Source organism: Schistocerca gregaria, chromosome 6 (assembly GCF_023897955.1).
Source record: "Schistocerca gregaria isolate iqSchGreg1 chromosome 6, iqSchGreg1.2, whole genome shotgun sequence".
Taxonomy (NCBI): Eukaryota; Metazoa; Arthropoda; class Insecta; order Orthoptera; family Acrididae; genus Schistocerca; species Schistocerca gregaria.
Window position 1 is genome coordinate 442,287,958 of NC_064925.1, and position 22,200 is coordinate 442,310,157.

General features: G+C 38.7%; 1 protein-coding gene across 2 annotated transcripts in view; it reads right to left on the bottom strand.

The window, feature by feature from the left end:
* Nucleotides 1-22,200, bottom strand: part of LOC126278304 (uncharacterized) — a 117,030-nt gene that overhangs the window by 3,625 nt on the left and 91,205 nt on the right. For both annotated transcript variants that reach the window (XM_049978318.1, XM_049978319.1), the window contains exon 6: nt 17,492-17,623. In XM_049978318.1, the coding sequence (XP_049834275.1) occupies nt 17,492-17,623 (132 nt within the window). The remainder of the gene's footprint in view (nt 1-17,491; nt 17,624-22,200) is intronic.

Consider the following 22,200-nt stretch of genomic DNA (forward strand, 5'->3'; position numbering starts at 1 on the left):
ATATGCATCCTAAGTACTTGAAACCGTCCACCTGTTCTAACTTTGTTCCTCCTATTTGGCACTCAATCCGTTTATATTTCTTTCCCACTGACATTACTATCGTTTTGGAGATGCTAATCTTCATACCATAGTCCTTACATTTCTGATCTAGCTCTGAAAAATTACTCTGCAAACTTTCAATCAAATCCGCCATGACAACTAAGTCATCCGCATATGTAAGACTGCTTATTTTGTGTTCACATATCTTAATCTCATCCAGCCAGTCTATTGTTTTCAACATATGATCCATAAATAATATGAACAACAGTGGAGACAGGTTGCAGCCTTGTCTTACCCCTGAAACTACTCTGAACTACGTGTGTCCCTCACAGCCTTCCTGAATTCCTGATCTGTTATTATATAGTCAATGATAGATCTGGTTCCCCTGCTTTCCCAAGTATACCGGTGAATGTTCTTATGTTTAAAAAAGGAGTTTGTGATTACTAAGCCCATACTGGCACAGAAATCCAAGAGTTGTTTCCCGTTCCTGTTGGCCTCCATATCCTCCCCAAATTTATCCATAACCTTTTCATACCCTTCTGGCGCTAAAATCACACATGAGCAGAACACTGTCCTTGTCCTTTACTCTAACAACTACATCACTATCCATCTTATCTTTATCTGTTTCTTCACAATGCGAATATACTGACACAATCCTAATTTTCTTGCTAAACACTGTCAAATCTATCCACATCAGTCGTTCATTTACATATCTTAATGCAACTCCGCTGGGTTCCATTTCTTTCCTGATGTAAAGCCCTATTCCTGCTTTGACTCCTGACAGGTAGACCCTGTTTTCTCCCACTTCCTCTTCTTTCTTGCCGCTTACCCGAATGTCACTAACAGCTAAAATGTCCAACCCCATCTTACTTGCAGCCTCTGCCAGCTCTACCTTCTTCCCAGAGTAGCCCCCATTGATTAATGCTTCCCATCTCATTACCATTTGTTTGCCAAGTCGTATCTTAGGAGTCCCAGGTTTGTCAGTTAGAGGTGGGACTCTGTCACCTCCAAAGGTCTGAGGCATTTTGCTCTGATTGTTGACAGCATCATATTTAAAGTACCAGGGAAGCAGGTTGCTAGCCTTACTCGCCCCGAGTCCCATTGGGTTTTACCCCTAACGGCTGAGGGACTAACTGGTGGATTTGGTAGTCTTTGCCGTATGAGCACAAAGGTGACCACGACTCAGAATATGTCCGAGATGCCTAGCCTTATTCCAAAGTAACTGGTATCCCGACTGTCGGGACCACTTACTTGGCCACGTTGCCCGTGGTTCATGAACTAGGACATGACTACAGGAACCCACACCATGAACCACTGAATTATGACTGAATATTTGTGCAGCTATTTTCCAACATTATTACATTACATATAACAGAACAGCTTCATCTGGAAAAATATGAGTTTACTACTAACACTGTCTGCAAGGTAATTAATACACAATGTGAACAACAAGGGTCCCAACATTCTTCCCAGGACACACTCAAAATTACTTCTACGCCTTTCAATGACTCTCCATTCGAGATAACATGCTGTGTCTTCCCTGTCACAAAATCCTCAGTCCAATCACAAACTTCATTTTACACCCTATACAATTGTATTTTCGATGATAAGTTGGGTGTGGTTCCAAGTCAAATGCTTTTTGGAAGTCAAGAAGTGCTGCATCTACCTGACTGCCCTGATCCATGGCTTTCAATAAGTCACATAAGAAAAATGCGAGCTAGGTTTTATAAGACTAATGTTTTTGGAATTCATGCTGGTTGGCACACAGGAAGTTATTCTGTTAGTGATACCTCATTACGTTTGAGCTCAGAATATGTTACAAGATTCTACAAGAAATGGATGTCAGAGATATTGGATAATAGTATTGTGGATCATTCCTGCCTCTCTTTTATACAGGTATGACTTTCTTCCAACTACTGGCGATAGATTTTTCTTGAATATTTTTATGGTATAACATATTAAGAAAGGGGTTTACTCAACTGTAAATTCAGTATAGAGTGTAATAGGGATTCAGTGGGTCCTGGAGCTTTGTTTATATTTAACAATTTCAGATGTTTTTCAATGCCAATGACACTAATATTTATTTCACTCATCTTTGAAGAGACCTGAGAATTAAACTGCGCCAATACTTTTGCTTTTATACAGTCCTGTGTCGCACATTAGTGTCTGCCCATTTAACTTAGCTGCTACTAACAGCCTTTACATGTGGTCAAAACGTATTTGGGTTTTCTAAAGGATACTTTGATGACAATCTGCTGTGGTAGTTATCAAAGGCTTCATGCATTGCTCTCTTGCCAGCCAAAGTTTTATAATTCATCATTTTTACCCTTTAGTCCTGTGCTTTGTTTTACACCAATTATGCAGTAGTTTCTGTTTCTTTACAGTGAGTGTATACCATTCCTCCCCTCCCATCCCCCCCCCCCCCCCCCCCCCCCAAAAAAAAATATTGAACTGTTCTGTTTAAACTTGAGCCATAGTTCTCATACATGCTACTGTCCAGAGCTAAATATTTCAATGTTCTCACTGAGATATGAAACTACTGCCTCTTTATCTACTTTGTTGAACATATAAAACCTTTCTGCTTTTTTTAGTAGCCTTACCTAATGATACTAGTTTAATGTGCACATTCTGAAAGAGGTCAAGTCTCTTTGAGAAAGCAATGTATTCAAGAGTAGCTTCACATATCAGTAAAAATGAACTACTAACAAAATGTCAGTTTGGTTTCCAGAAAGATTTTTCAACAGAAAATGCCATATTTTCTTTCACCAACCAAATTTTGAATGATCTGTATAACTGAACACTACCCATTGAGATTTTTTGTGATCTCTCAAAGGCTTTTGATTGTGTAAATCATGAAATTCTGCTAGACAAGCTCAAGTATTGTGGCATGAGTGGGACAGTGCACAAATGGTTTAATTCGTACCTAACTGGAAGAGTGCAGAAAGTTGAAATAAGCAATTCTCATAATATGCAAAGATCAGCACATTCCTCAAACTGGGGAACTATCAAGAATGGGGTTCCACAAGCGTCGGTCTTGGGTCCTTTGTTGTTATTAATGTATATATAAATGACTTGCCATTCTATATTCATAAAGAGGCAAAGTTAGTTCTTTTTGCTGATGATACAAGTATAGTAATCACACCTGACAAAAAAGAATTAACTGATGAAATTGTCAATAATGTTTTTCAGGAAACGGACTCTCACTGAATTTTGATAAGACACAGTACATACAGTTTTGTACAGTAAATGGTATGATGCCATTAATAAATATAGACCTTAATCAGAAGCATATAGCTAAGGTAGAATATTCAAAATTTTTAGGCGTGTCCATTGATGAGAGATTAAATTGGAAGAAACACATTGATGATCTGCTGAAACGTTTGAGTTCAGCTACTTATGCAATAAGGGTCATTGCAAATTTTGGTGATAAACATCTTAGTAAACTAGCTTACTACGCCTATTTTCACTCATTGCTTGCATATGGCATCATATTTTGGGGTAATTCATCACTGAGGAATAAAGTATTTATTGCACAAAAGCGTGTAATCAGAATAATAGCTGGAGTCCACAAAGATCATCCTGCAGACATTTCTTTAAGGATCTAGGGATATAGACAGTAGCTTCTCAGTATATATACCCTCTTATGAAATTTGTTATTAACAACTAAACCAAATTCAAAAGTAATAGCTGTGTGCATAACTACAATACTAGGAGAAAGGATGATCTTCACTATTCAAGATTAAATATAACTTTGGCACAGAAGTGGTGAATTGTACTGCCACTAAAGTCTATGGTCACTTACCAAATAGTATCAAAAGTCTGACAGATAACCAACAAGTATTTAAGAAGAAATTAAAAGAATTTCTGAATGACAACTCCTTCTACTCCATAGAGGAATTTTTAGATATAAATTAAGAAAAAAAAATCAATAAATAAAAAAGTTGTTATATTAACTTAATTATGTCATGTATTGGAAAATTTGACTCGTTCCACATCATTACGAAATATCGTATTCATGATCCATGGAACTAGTATTAATCTAATCTAATCTAATCTTTTTTGCAAGCAGATCAAATACCAAGTCAAGTCACACTAACGTGATCATCTTTCAAAAGCCAGAATCAGCATCTTTTGCAGTGCAGACTGCTGCAAGAAATGTACAAAGAGAGGCAGTGAGATTCTGAAAGGTACTGACAGTGATGTGCAACTATGCTGACTCCAGTGCCATGGCCAGCTGCCGCTAAACTTCTTGGTTTAAGATTGACAATTTGAATAGCCTGATCAAGATGTTCCACAGATTCTCAACTGGGTTGGGGAGTTTGGTGGCCAGGGGAATATGGTAAACTCATCCTGGTGCTCTTCAAGCCACACACCTACACTGTGAGCCATGTGCTGCTGGTAGATGCCACCATGCCATGGAAAAACAAACTGAAGGTACGGGTGGATATGGTAACTAAGAACAGACCCATCTGCCCATGCTCCATCAGACAGATGAAGTTCAGTATTTCCATCTGTCTGATGCAGCATAAAATGTGATGTGTCTGAAAACGCCACCTGTCGACGCTCACTGGACATCCACATGTGGTATTGGCCTGCAAATTCCACACATTGTCACCGATTAACAGCAGTCACCACAGATCACTGAACAAGGTGCTTGTTGCGGAGACCTGAACAAAGCAATGTTCAATGAATGGTCATTGAGGACACACTGTTTCACTTGGGTGGTCAGTTGCTCAACAGTTGGACACCTATTTGCCTGTACACATCTCTACAAACATCATTCACTCCAGTCCATGGTTCACCCCAGTTGCCTCGGTGCTGGTTTTTGATAGTGCCATTTTGCTGTCCATGATATGCTTTAATAACAGCGGCATACAAACAATTAAACTCAGCCTTGGCCCAAAAGCTAATGGTCCTGTGCTTTTGAAGGTCGGATAAATTGCTCCATTTCTGCAATACGAAAATGTCTGTTCTGTTTTCCACAACTCCCAGGACACACTTTGTACATCCTCCATTGCTAGTGTTGCCACCTGCCACTGGCTGTCACATTAATGTGGCTGGATCGTGTATATTTCCATTGTGAGAATGGTTCCAAACTATATGTTCTAGATACTTTTCAAAGCATGCATTTAGTATGTTTCACAGAATGGCTTGTCATGCCCAGCACTAGTAATCAACTGACTGCCAGGTGATTAAAATCTGCTCCAATGGTTATGGTATGTTTGGGGAACTTAATTACTAGCGTACTGATATTATATCTGAAGCTCTCTGTTATACTTTGTTGGAAGTCTGGTTGTCGACAGAAGGATCCAACTATACATTTATGCGTTTCCCTGATACCAAGTCCTGCCCAAATAATCTTGCATGCTGCTTCAGTTCCTATGTCCATGACTGTGTTTCACGGGTACTGCAACAAACACACCACTGCCATTTCCCATTAGCCAAGGCTTTTGATATATGCTTATATTTTCCCCAAAAATTATCAATTTATGGTTTTAACTAGGTTTCTGTATGTACTATTACGTGAGCTCTACTGTACTTTAAGGAGCAGTTTGAAGTCTGGCACTTCATTGTGAATCCTTTGGCAGTTAACCACTAGGATTTTAATACTCTCACATATGAGGAGCATTTCTTTGGATCTTACACTACTACTTCTGGGTCCTCTACAGCTGATATTATATGGACTGGTTAGAGAATCACCTAATTAAAAGACAGGTAAGAAAAGAAAAGAAAACACGCTGTTCTCAATTCTGTGGGGCAAGTGTAGGAAGTCACTGCATGGTTTGTTACAGAATCTTCAAAGTCTCTAGTTTGAGTCTTTCACTCAACTCAGAATCAGGGGACAGTAATTAGTTCTGGGGAAAACACTGCAGATTTTGAGCTTGGTCTACTACACTCAAGAATGGTGCAGGATGTCAGTTTTAAGTTAGTGATATTGAGGCTAAGGACAATAATATGTTAGCTCTCTGAGGTGAACGTAAAAATAATAAGGCCATTCCAGAGCCCTTTCTCACAAAAGACAAAGGTCCCGAGTACGAGTCTTGGTCTGGCATACAGTTTTAATCTGCCAAGAAGTTTCAATGAGTCCACTGTTCACGTGGTCTGTTCACAAAATTCCTGAACTTTGACCATAAAATTTTTCGATGCTTACCTTTTACTTATTGTGTACGGCCTCCTTCAAAATACTCTCCTCCACAATTGATACACCACTCCCAATGCCTTTTCCACTTCTGGAGGCAGTCTCGATACACACCTAGAGAATCGTGTTAAGTGCTGTCTGTGAATTTTCTGTTATCTTGTCTGCTGTTGCAAATCTCCATTCTATCAATGGGGCTTCAACTTTAGAAATAAAAAATGTCCACAGGGGCGAGGTCCCTCAATTTGTGCGATGCAAAAGCTTTTTGCAGAGTGCAAGGCAATGGAGGTATTTCTGGCCTTGATTCATGAACCGTGGGACAAACTTGGTGCCAACATGATGCATTCCAAGATGCTGTCAGGATTTCATGACATGATCTAACTGAAATGTTATGTTTTTCTGCAATCTCTTGGGCAGTCAGTCTTTGATTGGCATGTGCAATTTTGCTGACGTTGCTGACATGACAGTCATCACCAGACATTGAAGGGTGTCCTGAACTAGGATCATCTTTAACTTCCGTCCAGCTATTTTCAAACAACATGAACTATTCATAACACCGAGTATGGCTTAAGAACTCATCACAATAGGTTGCATCATTGGATGTGATTCATGCAAAATTTAATGCAGATGTGTTGCTGCTCTAGCTCCGCCATCTCAAAATTCACAAACTGTGTGAAACAAATTCTACTCAATGCAGCACTGAAAAATAACTGACATACAACAATTAAACAATGGAAAATCCAGGATGGAATGTAACAATATTATGAAAAGGAAAGTTGCCACTCACAATATAGAAGAGACACTGTGTTGCAGATGGGCATGTGGCTTCAGCTGCCACAGCCTGCAATTTGTGTGTGTGTGTGTGTGTGTGTGTGTGTGTGTGTGTGTGTGAGAGAGAGAGAGAGAGAGAGAGAGAGAGAGAGAGAGATATATCTATTTACGACAAAGGCCTTTGATGGCTGAAAGCTTATATATATTGTTGTGACAGTCTTTTTGTTGTCCCTATCTGCAACTCAGCATCTCCGCTATATGGTGAGTGGCAGTTTCCTTGTCATAATATTGTGACATATGACAATGAAACTTCCAGCTGTTATACTTTAAACATGGGCATGTGCAGGGATGAATACTGCATTTTCTCCAATATACCACTGACACGAAATTATGAATGTTACGGAATTTTTCGAACAGACCTCATATGTGTTCTGTCAAGAAATTTTGGTGACTGGAGACCAAATATGTCTTCTGTAGGAATTAACATAGATTCCAAAGACAAGCTTGCCCTGTTCAGCCATGAGACATAAAGGCAGCATACAGTAGTGCCCAGGTTGATGCAGTGTTCCCCAATTTCTTGATTGCATTTGATATAGTTCCACATTCTCATCTAAACAAAATATGGCCATACAGAATATCAGGCCATCTTTGCAATTGGACTGAAGAGTACCTAGCAAACAGACTACAGCATGTCATTCTCATGACAGGGATATCTTCAGACAAAAAAGTAACTTCAGGCATACCGTATAGCTAATAAAATTTTGAATACATCATGAAGGTAGAATAAGTGAGACTCGAACTGGCATGGAGACTTACCATCAATCATTTTTTCTGCGCGCTATTCACAAATGGAACACGGAAACGGCAGCACGGAAAAGGGGAGGGGGGGGGGGAGGGGGAGAGATAGTTGTACACACAGTACACTCTGCCACACACCTTATAGCAGCCCCTGGAGTATAAAAGTACATGTAGATCAACCTGGCATGTGTTTAAATTGTGGTTAAAAGAAAAGGAGTTTTATTCCTTACAGAAAGTAGCATGTGTTGTAGTACAGAATGGAAAACACAGTTCCAGTAATCAAATGCTTTAGTATAAAATGGAAAACACTGTTCCCTTACACTGAGATATGAATATTAGTTCTTTCTTCATCTCATAGTGAGCCAGTGGCAAAATGTAGAAAAATATGGGTGAGAAAATGATAACTTAGTTTCAATAAATGAATATTCATGAGGTTTCTCACATCCCAAGTTGTTCTGCAAGAAAAGAAAGATTAAAAAAGTTTAGCATTAATATCCCATTGACAGCAAAATTATTGCAGATGGTGCAGAAACTTAGATGAGCAAAGAATGACAAGGAGATCAGCTAATGTGCTTTCAAAGAAACGACCCAGATATTTTTCCCTTAAGTGATTTATGGAAACAACAGACATCTAAGTGTGGATGGTCAGATGAAGAACTGAACTGCCATCCTCAACCTAATGCACCACATTACTGAGTGTGTTATACAAGTTTTCCCACTAAAAATAGGCACAACTCACGAATTGGTTAATCACCTCTAGTCGAACTGCTTGTAAAGTGGCAAAATTGTCTTGAAAGTCGGCTACATGGCATTTTATCAGAAAGCTAATTGCAGCTTTGTGTTGATATATCAGTTATTGTGAGGAGTTTTTATTGTTGAGTTGTTATAGAAATGGGGCAGCTCACATTAGAACAGCTAATTGATATGGTGGATTGTTACATAAAGGCAGGCTCCATCAAGAAATGTAATGAAATGTTTCAAGTGAAGTATCCTAGTAGGAAACTCCCCACAGCCAGCTCTATTCAAGATCTGTACAAGAAAGGGATGTGCTGTAGGTTTCATTCAGAATATGCAGAGGAGCAGGTGACTGACAGTGAGAACCCCTGAAACTACAGACAGAATTACAGAATTTGCACGAACATTATGATAAGTTCCACAAGCCAGTAAGGAGTTATTTCACAGAAGATTGGTGTATCTAGTACATCATGTCAGCATATACTATATACTAAAAGATATGAAATTAAAAGCCTATTGTGTGTGGGTGTGGGGGGGGGGGGGGGGGGGGGGGGTGAGTGAGGATGAGGGGGGAAAAAGAGAGTTTATTACTGAAACTAGCTTCTAACATCAGTTGCTAAAAGTTACTTGGACCCCTTTCTTTACTTCATGCCAAATGACGCCTGGTTTCATTCGTCAGGTTATGTAAACTCCCAGAACTGCAGATAATAGTTGGAGGACAACCCTCATATTCTGCTTGGAGAACACTCTACTCAGGGGAGGTAGATGTTTGGTGTGTGTTGCCTGGCATGTGCATTATTGGCTCCATATTTTTCAATTACACCTTAAACAATGCCAGATATCTAAAGCACATTGATTCTTTCTTTGCACAATTAACAGATTCAGAGAAGTTGTATATGGTATTCGAAAAATATGGAGCAACTGCTCATACATCCAACCAAGGAAGGCCCACCTCAGCAACATGTTCCTGGAGACAGACTTGTCAGTACAGGATATGGAATGCAACATGTCATATGGGAAACAACTGGGTGAAGGAAGTCTGAGATGACTGGAAGGCTGGAGGAATAAAAGAAAGGAATCTGCAGGCAGTAGCAGAGGACAGGGAGAAGTATAAATGGTTGGTGGATGGTCACAAGTGGCCGGACACCAAAATCAAAGTTGTCTTAACAGAAGAAGAAAGAAATAGAAGAAGCGAGAGAATGAAGAGGTATTGGGAAGAAAGAAGACATGCAAAACAAGCCACATGTGATCCTGAAGGATCCTAATGAAGAGGAAGAAGTTAAGAGCATGGTCATTGAAATAAGGTCAGTTAGCTCTTCTTATTACCACGAATGAATGCCTTTCATGAAATATTTAGATAGATGAAGTTGTGTTAAAGCACAATAATTTTCAATTCAGGTATAGAGGCAAAATGTTGGGGGAAATCTCTTTTTTATATTTGTGCTATTGTTCATGTGAAGCAAGAACTAAAATGTGGTAACACAAGAAGCACCTGTAGATGCTTGTAATACGAATACAACACTTAAAAGAGCAAGCAAATGATAAGATTCCCACTCGATAACAGAAGACATAAGTAATACTCAATTACATGACACGTTCTGTACCTGCCTTATTTAATTATTTCTGAAGGCAAGTGATCAGATTCACAATTTCTTATGTTTCCTTGTTCTTTCTGTACATTACTTTCATGTTCTCTCTTCTGGGTTAATACCACTAAGAGAAATTGTAAATCAGGTCTTTTTACCATAAAACTAAATTAGCCTTTCTTTGAGTGTCATTGTGCATTTCTACTGCAATTGTTACAAACGTTTTAGAGATTTGATATTTTGGAAATATAATTTCTGAGTTTAGATTTTAGATTTAAAATGCAACATTGTTAATATGGATATTCCTCATCTCTTTGATAAACACTAAATAATAGTGGCATTCTTTGCATTTTCAAATCTATTAGTGCTCTTACACTAAATATTGGAGCAATAAAAGAAGGGCATTGACACAAACAGGTTTGTCTGTATGCAGTGACGTAGTGTCAGTGCTTATAGCTTATACAACAGAACCCTATTATTTTTTGAAAAGATGTTCAGAGATCTCACTGTTACTGTTATCTACAAGACACTACAAATCACTTCAGTTTTCTTGTTTTTACTCTTTGTTCACCACTAATTTTAGAAATAGTAAAGCCATAGGGCATTATTGGCTGGGAGACCCTAATGGGCAGGTTCAATTGCTCAGATTGGAAAGGTGCTTCTATCCTTCACATCAGTGTGTGAGCATTTTGTGTTGTTTAAGTGTGACTGTTAAGCGTACATGATTAATGTGTGTTTTAAATCTTGTTGGTACACATATTCTTCATTTGTGTTTGAATTTTCAGATGTTTTTAATATTTAGTTTTTGTTGACAGTTGAAAATAATGTATATGTTTTTGAACACATAGAAAATTTTTACTTTCGTAAAAGATAGATCAAAAAAAATTTGCATTAAATTTTACTTGAAAAATAGAATAGATTGCAACATCACATTCAAAATATTGACTGTCGCTTTGGACAAATTTACTATGAGTAAGACAAGAGTTTATGAGTGGTATAAATGTTTCGAATAGGGCGAGAAGATTTTGAAGATGAAAACTGCCCTAGATGCCCTAGCACATTAATTACTGACAAAATAGAAGAAATAAAGAAATGGTTCTGAAAAACTGCCAAATCACTATCAGAGAGGTTGCTGATGGTGTTAGCATGTCCTTTGGCTCATGCCAAGCAATTTTTTTAGATGTTTTGGGCATTAAACATGTAGCAGTAAAGTCCGTTTCGAAAGTGTTGAATTTCGACCAAAAACAATTTTGCACAGAAATTGCTGAATGAAGTTGACAACAATCCAGAACTTGTAAAGAAGGTTATAAGCCAAGACCAAAAACAATTTGTTAAGTTTGATCAGATGTGAAGGTCCTTCTCACTGTTTTCTTTGATTACAATGGACTAGTTCATCATGAGTTCCTGCATTATGGTCTTGTGGTCAATAAGGAATATTACCTAGAACTTACGTGTCATTTGCATTAAGTGACCTGAAGGAAACAACCAGAATTGTGGCAAAACCACTCATAGAAATTGCCTCATCATAATGCTCCCCCTCACACCTCAATGCAAAACCGTTATGTTGCCTCAGCCACTGTATTTGCCAGGTGTGGCCCACTGTGAGTTTTCTCTATTCCTGAGGCTGAAGAGAACCATGAAGGGAGATTGTTTTGTCACCACTGATGAGATAAAAACAGAATTGTTGAAGGAGTTGAACACCATAACAAAAAGTTAGTTCCAGCAGTGATTCCAAGACTGGAAAAAGTGCTGGCATAAGAGTATTATACCTGAGGGGCATTACTTTGAAGGGGACAAAGTTGAAGTTGATAATGAATAAATAAAGATGTGAGAGAAGGAGAGGATGAACCTGGTGCCAGCACATAGCCTACTCCTCTTGAATAGCACTGAGGACATCCCTGACCTTAATATCCGCATCCGACGGCAGATCATCATCAACAGTGTCGCATGCCCTAACTTCGTGAGACTCTGTGAATAGGTCTGGAATTTAATCCAGGACATTGGTGCAAAGATTGGTGATCAGGAACTTTATGCCACAAACCCTGCTGACCCCCTCTGCCATAAAGGCAAAGGGAAAAATGCTAAATGCATGTGGCATACTTGGACATCACCCATCCAAGTATTGGCAATGCTCAATAGTGATCGACTTCGATGATCTGATGGGAAACTGTGTATCCACTGAGGCATGGATGTTAATTTCACTAGCCTAACATTACACCACTTAAGTAGCTTTAGCTCTTGTTGTTGTAGTCCAGTCAGTTAGGCTCTGACTGTTTGAATCAACATATCCTTTTGTGTTGATATACAGTTCTGTACACTAACAAATGGATAGGCAGTCTACTTGTCACACATAGAAGCAAGGGAAGTTGGTCACTCAAAACACCTTGAGGCTATGTTGGTCACAGCTGACAGTCTTCAAGCAACATTTGGAGTGAAATCTGTGGCACCTCTGGTGCTTCTAAAAACCCTACAAACACTGATGTTACTGAGCATAATCTGGCTGTTTATCTTCATCTGAAGGCAAATGGCAGAGCCTGCAGTTCTGTATCTCTGTAGGTGGAAAGAAGACAAATGACGGTACTGGCGCTGCATGGCTGTCCCCTTATGCCTTAGCAATAGATATGCTCGATTTATAGCAGTACCTTCAAGCCAGCACAGGATTCTCCTAGAAAGTCTGGAGAAACACAGATGGATATTGGGAACACCAATGTTAGGCACATAGTAAAGTTCCTGTATTAATGAATATAGCTATCCTTACACACAGGGTGCGTACACGGTTCACGGTTTCTGACTTTCTACCAGAACCAGTCACAGTCCTCTGGTTTGGAGCCATGTGGAAGCTATAAAGCACAAGCACAAACAATTTTTTGATAATCTCTGATGTGGATTTCTTAGTGTTCACTATTTGGTAGAACCAACTGCAGAGCTCACCCTCCCCTTCCTCTTGCCCCTACCATCTCAAAAGGTCAGCCATATACCACAGAGAAAGCAGCTAGTTCCTATGCTTGGTGATTAATTATATGCTGCAATTGGAGGAAGGAGTGGGCTAGCCACATTAAATGTGAAGAACAGCATTCATCCTTGCAGATCAGAACGAGACTACGTTAATTTGGCACTATTTGACTGCAGAAACATCTACGATAAGATTCAGAATTATAATCCATTAACAGTAATGAAACCCAAATAGGGTACTGAAATGAAAATTTGGTGAAACTGAAGTGATCAGCAGCGATATCTTAAATTCAGATTGGTGACAGGCTAGATGTCAATGATAGTGGCATGTTTATTGCAATAGAGAATGTGATAATATCTAGTAAGATTATCACAGATTCTGAATTTGAAATAATTTATGTGAAGGTGAGCATCAAAGTAGCATCATAAATGGTAAGTGGGTTCTTTTATACACCACTCGGCTCAAGAGCTATAGTGGCAGAATGTTTAAGAGAAACTGAAGTATACTGTGTTAAATTTTTTGGTAAGCTTTTGTGACATATGTAGAAGGAGATTTCATTTTTTTCAGCTATGGGACATTGGCGTAACTGAAATGGATGCCAGGGATAGTGATTTGATTGAGATTGTTTTTAATGTCTTTTCTGAAAATAACTTTGAGTAGTTAATTAGAGCAGTTTCTTAGAATTCCTGGTAACTATCAGACCAGAACTTTTGTTACACTGAACCTACAACTTATGTCTGTTACAGAGGTAAAAATGAATGTTTAGAAAGGTAGGATCTTTTTGTCTTCAGGGATAAGAAACATTCAGCTCTTGGAATAAAGAAGTAGTGGACAAAACTTAACAGCAGTGCAAAATGCATTGTAGGCACTTGTGTGCAGAGCAATTTGTGAGGGATTAGAAGGATCCTACATGGCTCAGTAACCATATTAAATGCTTCCAGAATGAGATTTTCACTCTGCAGTGGAATGTGCGCTGATATGAAACTTCCTGGCAGATTAAAACTGTGTGCCCGACCGAGACTCGAGACCCGAGTTCGAGTCTCGGTCGGGCACACAGTTTTAATCTGCCAGGAAGTTTCATATTAAATGCTGCCACAAAAGCAAATTGAGCTTCATCACAAATTTAACTGAAGTCAAAGCCCTGTTGACACACAGAAGCTGAGCAAAAGCAAAATGATCTTAACAGAGAAATGTAAAAAGTGTCTAATGATTCTGGTAATAATGTTTTGTTAACTGATATGAGCAGAATCCTAAGAGGATTCGTTCTTACGTGAAGTCAATAAACCAATGAAATTGATACATACAGTTACTTAGTGAGCAGACTGGCACCGAAGTTCGTATTAGTTAAATTATTTGCATGTTCCATGGACCATAACTGTGTTCTCTCAGGCACAATGTGAAATGAGCCAGTTTCACAATTACAATACACATTTTATTTGAAAAATATAGTAAACGATACTCCACAGAGGCAGCTGTAAAGAAGATAAAATAATAGTTTTTGTTTAAAGGTACTTTGGTTATCTATTACATTTGTCTCATCAGTGGGTAGGTGGTCAAAGATTTTATAGCTGAATACCACACACTTCTGTGTGTCACCAAGCCTGAGTAATGGATAGTGTTATTGGTTCCTCTTTCTAGAATTGTAAGTATGTATGTTACTGTCATTTTTTAACTGTGATGTTTGTTGACAATAAATTTCATAGAGGAGTAAATCTGCTGTGAGGCTGTTGTTAGTATGATGAACTTTATAAGAGCTGTCTACAAGAGCCACTAGAGTGGACACCATATATTATCCTTATTACAGCTACTTTGCAACAAACACTTCTTTCCTCAATGATGAGTTATCAAGAAGACAATAACAAAACGCATTAGTGAATGAATATAGAAAATCTACGTAACTTCTTCAATTTTCATCTAAAAATGTTATGTCATCCATAATGCAAAAATTGCATAGCTTACCCTTTTAAGGAAACCTGAAACTTGTGACTACCAGTTCAAGTTTTTTTAACATAAAACACTGAAGACTGTACAATATTCTGATTCATTTATTGATGTACCCACATGTATTTTTATAATGGAGGCTACAATAATTTTCATGTAGATGACACCTATCATGGTGCTGTTGACCATTATTACAGGCACCATAGAAGCCAGGTGGAATTGCCTTGTTACGAAATAATGCCTCCACTTGCCTATGTCCATGACACATTTTGAGCTGACATTGCTAGGATGATGGCATATCTAGAGATAACCATCGACATGATATGATAAGACATGTGGTCCATCTGACCAAGTGACACATTCCCATTGACTGATGGTATAATTTCAATTATCAAGCCCACAGCAACCATAACTGATAATGTTACTGAGTAAACATAGGAACACATAGGTGTTACTTTCCACAGAACCTGCCATGTACAACGGGTACCTGATGACACAGCAGACCCACCACACAAGTTTGCCCTGTGCAGTCACTCTCTCGCCAGACGCCTACAGCCGATGCTCCCTGACATCAATGCAATGCAGTAAGGAGGGCACCATGATTACTGGACACAGCCAGCACAATTTCATATCTGCCAAATCATGTGATGTCACCCACTTCATGGTGTCCATATGCTAAACAGACTTCATAGGATTGCTGCCTGCAGTCAAATGCTGAGTTTGATTCCAAGTAAATGACAAGTCTATGATGCAGTGCTCCCAGACCAAGACAACACCAGTGCATCACTGACTGGGACAACGGTGAGCATGACTGATTCTCACCTTGCAGAGTTATCTATGGTGACAGGCTGTGTGCTTTCTATCACACTTTGTAGAACTATACCCAATGCTTAATAATTATTCTTATTAGACAAGGCCAATCTCTTGTGTTCTTTCATAGAGAATCGGTATTCCCTTGTTCATGTTTTCTTGCTGCTTTCTTATAGAAATAAATTTCTATTGTTCCGGGCTATCTGGGTATCTACTTCTTTCTTGCGTGCACCATCCTACAACAGAGCCCCATGTTCAAGAATGTGCTCTGAAAAGTAGCAAAATGCTTGTGCCGGCATCAGCATAGCATTCTTTGTGAGCTGTGAGTAATCCACAAACTGGTGAGTACTGAGGAGGCTTCTGAAGGCTGAGAGTATGCGAGATGAAAATCCTGAATATGAAATTGGTTATTGTGTATCAAAAACAAAGAAACAAGAATTCTGAATGATACTCATAGACCTGTGAATCTGAATGTAGTCCAATACTGTTCCAAATTTGGGAGGAGATGAGTTTGGATAGAAAATCCAGTGGATTGTTTACACATACCTTAAGCAATATGACATCCAAAGCCAAGATCAGAGGATAGCTTTCAGTGTCCTTTACAATTTAAATGTAGTCAGTCAGGGAATATGCTTTGTTCTGTAACTGTGTCCTTCATCAAATGGTCAGGTAATGGTGACAAGTAATGTAAGGGGTGAGTCGAATATGACTGGACTTCTGGGGAAAAAAAAGAATATTGGCAGTTTGTCTGGAAACTGGAGACAATATTGTGATATTACCAGAATCATTAGAAGAGGCGACTAACCAAACCGTGCAACTACAGAGGCGAGCCACTAAAATAACATACATATCTCCATCAAGAAGACACAGTATATGGACAAATATCAAAACAGATTCAAGTTGGATGACAAGAGAATGTGGGAAAATTAAGAAGGCAGAGAGACTCAAATACTTGCACATATAAATAAGATGAAGTTAGCATGCACTCTATGAACACCCACAATAAGAACAATCTTTTGACCAACATAAATATGAGTCATTATCAGATAGTGATCAGCCCTGAAGCCTTATACACAGCACAAAGTGTAAAACTTGTGGCAATCAGATTACCTAAGAGGCTAGACCTTGTGAAACAGAGGATTCTCAGAACGCCTTCGAAAAACAGGTTACTGTCAATAAAGAAGGTGAATGAACCAGGAATTGTTTACTAACATAAAGATAATGTCAGGCACTGTCAAGAGAAGAGGTTAACATGCCAGATAATATAATTTCTTGTAATTAAGAGGACCAAAGTACACAGGATCCAACAGGTGTTATGGGATATGGAAGAAATGGGAAACATAGATTTACAAACAAAGTGACTTACAAATCAAAACTTCAGACAGCCATAGCTCTCCAGGAGAGAATTACATCCAGTACAAAATCAACATGCACAGAACAGCAAAGGAAGTTGCAAGTATAAGAAACAAATGTGTTTTGTGAAACATACAATTCGAGTCAAGTTGTAAACAGGCACAATAATTATGAGTCAGTGTACAGAGTCAAAAATAGAAAGTAGCTCCTTGTCATTTCTTTACTACACTATTGTTCAAACTATGCAGAAACTAAAATGTACTAACATAAGAAGCAACTGCAGACACCTATAACTACAAATGATACATTTCTAAACCGTAGTACAAGATGTAAGTAGTACACAATTACATGAAATGTTCCTTGACCTACCTGATTTAATTAGTTCTGATGGAGTCTGATCAGATTCACAGTTTCTCATATTTCCTTGGTCTTTCTGTATATTTCTTCCTGGTTCACTATTCTCTGGATTGATAATACCATAGACTGTTTGTTCTTTTTCATCTAAGGGAGAGAAATTGTAAATCATTTATTTTTACCATAAAACTAACAACTAAATTAGTCTTCCTTAAAGATGAGGTTACAGACTTACACGCACATGAATGTCGCAAAAAATCTAGAATTTAGAATAAAGGTTTGGTATTTCATAACAATAATTTCATAGTTCACATTTTAGATTTTAAATCCTAGGTTGTTAATTTGTTCATCCTTCGTGATTTTGTTAAAAACTCATTGACATCTTTTGTTCTAAATACTGGAGAGAGAACAACAAATGACATATGACAGGGAAAGGAGAGCGCATTTGGTTGTCTGGCTGTATTCAGGGCAGTACTGTCAGTGCTTAGGGGTTATATAATAGCTTGTAATTTTATTTCTTGTGGGAGTGTTCAGATTTATCACTGTTACTGTTGTCTGAAAGTTACTAGACCTAATTTTTATTTACTTGCTGTTTCTCTTTGTTGGTGATTAATTTTAGTAGTGTAGTGTCACACTGGTAACAGTGCAACAAGAATGAGACTGTAGCTCTTGTTGCTGGAGTCCCATCAGTTATGCTCTGACTTCTTGGGTTAGCGCATTCTTTTGTGTTTTATACAATTCTGCATAATAAAGAATGTTTAGGCAATAAGCTAGTTGTGTGAAAAGAAACTAGGGAAACTGGTCACTGTCTAGAAATAGCTGTAAGCCATATTGGCTACAGCTGACATATTTCAGGCTATTTCCCTGAGGTGAAAGCTGAGGCACTTTTGGCACTTCTAAAACCTGATGCTACTGAGCATAATCTGCCATGTTTGTCCTCACTTGAGGATTAACAGCAGGACATTGAAATTTTGCATATCTGTAAGTGGAAGACTGAGCCTGTATCCCTATTCCTTAGTAACAGAAATGAAGTGGTTCTTCCTATTCTCAACAGATCACCGAAGCCTACATGGGATTTTCCTACAAAGTTCTGACAAGTATAGAGGTTCATTAGGTATGCTGGAAATGGAGTCCCTAAGGAAAATAGCAGAAATATCAGAAAAGAAGGTCAGTCTGCACTCACTGTAGGATACCTCACCTGAGATATGGAAAAATGGTCTGTTGAATGCACTGGGTGTGGCCAGCTATAAATCATAGCTCATATTATCACAAATGATACCTGCCACTAGATCCTGGGGCCATCTTCCGTTCCCTTAGGCAGATCGCTGTATTAGCAAGGACACCTAGCCTCACACATGGGGTGGAAACGTTCACAATTTCCACCTTAGAACCAATAACAATCAAGGTCCTCTGGTTTGGAGCCAAATAGGTATAAACCAAAAGCATAGGCAATTTTTTGGGACTCTCTGTTATGGATTTATTGATGTCAACTATGAATTAAGAGAACTGTAAAGGTCCCCATTCACTTTATTCTTGCACCCTACCCTCAATAGGTCAGGAATTCATCCACCTGGAAGCAGAAACTTCCTATACTTGATGATGGTTTGCTTACCGCAATTGTGAAGAGGAGTAGATTAACCCATGTTACATAATTGCAGAGATCCACATTCTTCCTTCATGACCAGCAAGGGAAAATATAAATGTGATACTAGTTAACTTCAGAAGCATCTAGGGTAATATCTCAGTTTATTTTAGTCCATTAAAGGTAATAAAGTCCATGCACTACCAGCAACAGGAAAAAGAAGAAAAGCTCCTTTGTTTTGGCCTCATACAGTTCTACCAGGACTGACTGACCACCTTATCATTCTCTGCCAATGGTGTCATTTGAATAAAGTATGAAAGGATGTGAGTTTAGTACACTGCTCTCATGGCAGTTGTCAGCTTTGTAGATTTGGAAGCTGCTACTTCTCACTGAAGTAGCTCCACAATTTGCATTACAAGGCTCTGTGGAACACATTCCAGTCCTCCCACCAAGGAAAAATCCTAGCAGTACTTTGAATAGAACCTGGGCCCATGACATCACAGTCATCTATATTGATCACTCAGCTACATAGGTGGACACTAACAACAGAGAATTGGATGAAATTGGAAGTGAACAGTAAGGAAATCTTAAATTAATATTGGAAAATATATAACACGGATAGGTCAGATGCCAAAGGTAGCAGCGTATTCACTGCTGTAGAGAACATCATAATATCTGGTAACATTATCACAGATTCTGAATGTGACATAATCCAGGCATACGTGAGCTCAGAAGTGGGACAAACATGGTAAATGGATGCTTTTATGGATCACTAGCTTTGGGAATTGGAATGGCAGAATCCAGAGACCAGGAGGGTTACAGGAATGTAGGATGTATTGCAGGGAAGGTTCCCACCTGTGCAATTCAGAAAAGCTGGTGTTGGTGGTAAGGATCCATATGGCAGAGGCTGTGAAGCAGGCATTGAAATGAAGGATATGATGTTTGGCAGTGTGTTCAGCAACAGTGTGGTCCACTTGTTTCTTGTCCACAGTTTGTTGCTGGCCATTCATGCGGACAGGCAGCTTGTTGGTTGTCATACCTACACAGAATGTAGCACAGCGGTTGCAGCTTAGATGGTAGACCACATGATTGGTTTCACAGGTAGCTCTGCTTTTGATGGAATAGGTGATGTTAGTGACTAGACTGGAATAGGTGGCAGCGGGAGGATGTATGGGACAGGTCTTGCACCTAGGTCTATTACAGGAGTATGAGCCATGTGGTAAGGGGTTGGGAGCAGGGGTTGTGTAAGGATGGACAAGTATATTGTGTACATTCGGTGGGCGACGGAATACCACTGTGGGATGGGTGGGAAGGATAGTGGGCAGGACATTTCTCATTTCAGGGCATGATGAGAGGTAATCGAAACCCTGGCACAGGATGTAATTCAGTTGCTCCAGTCCTGGGTGATACTGTTTATTGAGCTCTTCTGACTCAAGCAAAACATCTTTACTTTGGGTAGAAGAGCATTCTTGTGTTATTATATCCCAGGCAACCTTACATTTATTTAGAGCTCCTCCTCCATGATTTTCAAAAGCAACATGCTTGACATGTTCAGCTAAATAAGTTTTTTACATTTCAGGTAAGCATTATAAGGAAAGTCATACTGCTCTGTGCCATATTTGTAATTTTTTTTGTACATCTTGTACAGTGAAAAGATCTTTTCCCTGATATTAGCAAGGTCATCAGCATACCATTGAAACTTTTTACTTTTTCTGCTTGGTTAGTATTCTTTCTCAGTGGTGAGCAAGATTAGCACAGGTCAATAAATGTCTTAAAGAAATTATTGAAGAGATTTTCAACAGCTGATTCATCTACATCATATTCATAAAGTCCTAGTTCACATTTCTAAGGCATTCTGTGAATAACTTAACACATTCCTCTTTCCGACCTCTAATCCTTGTCATGTTTGGATTCTTATTTATGGTCTTGTAATCATTAATTGACTATGCATAGAGGCATGTGAGGAGTAATGATCATGATCTGCAAAACATTCTTCTGCTGTGCTAACAGTGTACAGGTCTCCTAGAAATTAATTATGATATTTTCTAAATAGACATTCCCACATGTTGGGCTGCTGTTATTACAATATAAATTTAATGACCTAAGTAGGTTTAAAAATGTTGTTTAAATCATTAGGAATGAAAAATTTACTTGATTTCCTGTAAGCCAATGTCCGGAGCTGCACACTACATAGTGCTTATATTGCAGCTTGAAATTTTGTTCTTGTGAAATTGTTCAGAGTGATTGTTGATACTGTTACCTTAAGCTACTAGGGCTATTTTTTATTTTCTTCTTTTTATTATTTGTTGGTTGTTAATTTTAGCAGTGTAGCTTCACACTGCCTACAGTGTAACAAACATATATGAAGCTCTTGTTTTTAGGGTTCTGTTGGTTAAGCTTTGATTACTTGGATTAGCACATTCTTTTGTGTTGTTACAAAGTTGTGTATAAGAAAGAATGGACAGGCAATAGGCCAGTTGTGTGCAGAAACAAGGGAAATTGGTCACTGTCTGTAAACACCTTTACGCCAGAGCTGACAGATGTCAGGCTACTTACATGGGGTGAAAGCTGTAGCACATTTGGCGTTTCTAAAATCACTATAAACACTGATGCTACCAAGAGTAATCTAACAAGTTTCTCCTCACATGACAATTAATGGCATGACACTGCAGTCTTGCATATCTCTAGATGGAAAACAAATCCTATCCCCTTATGCTTTGCTGTAAAGAACATGACACTATATACAAAGATTGTCATATATTCCATTGATGAAATTATATGGGCAAAAATGAGCACTAAGGTGGGCCAAACATGGTAACTGGATTATTTTACCCATACACACAACTTGGTTTGGGAGCAAAATGTTTAAGAGAAAACCGGAGTGTATTGTGGTTAGATTTTCTGAGCCTGTTATTGTAGTAGGTGTAGAGGAGAGGGAGATTTCAATTAACCAGCTCTGTGACAGGACACTGATATTATTAAAACAGGTGCCAGGGGTAGGAATATGAGTGAGACTGTTTAGAACAGCTTTTCTGAAAATTACTTTAAGCAGGTTGAGAATAAAGTTGTGAGGTCAATGACTTAGAGCTTCTAATAACACACATGATGTTGAAGAATGAGATTTTCACTCTGCAGCACAGTG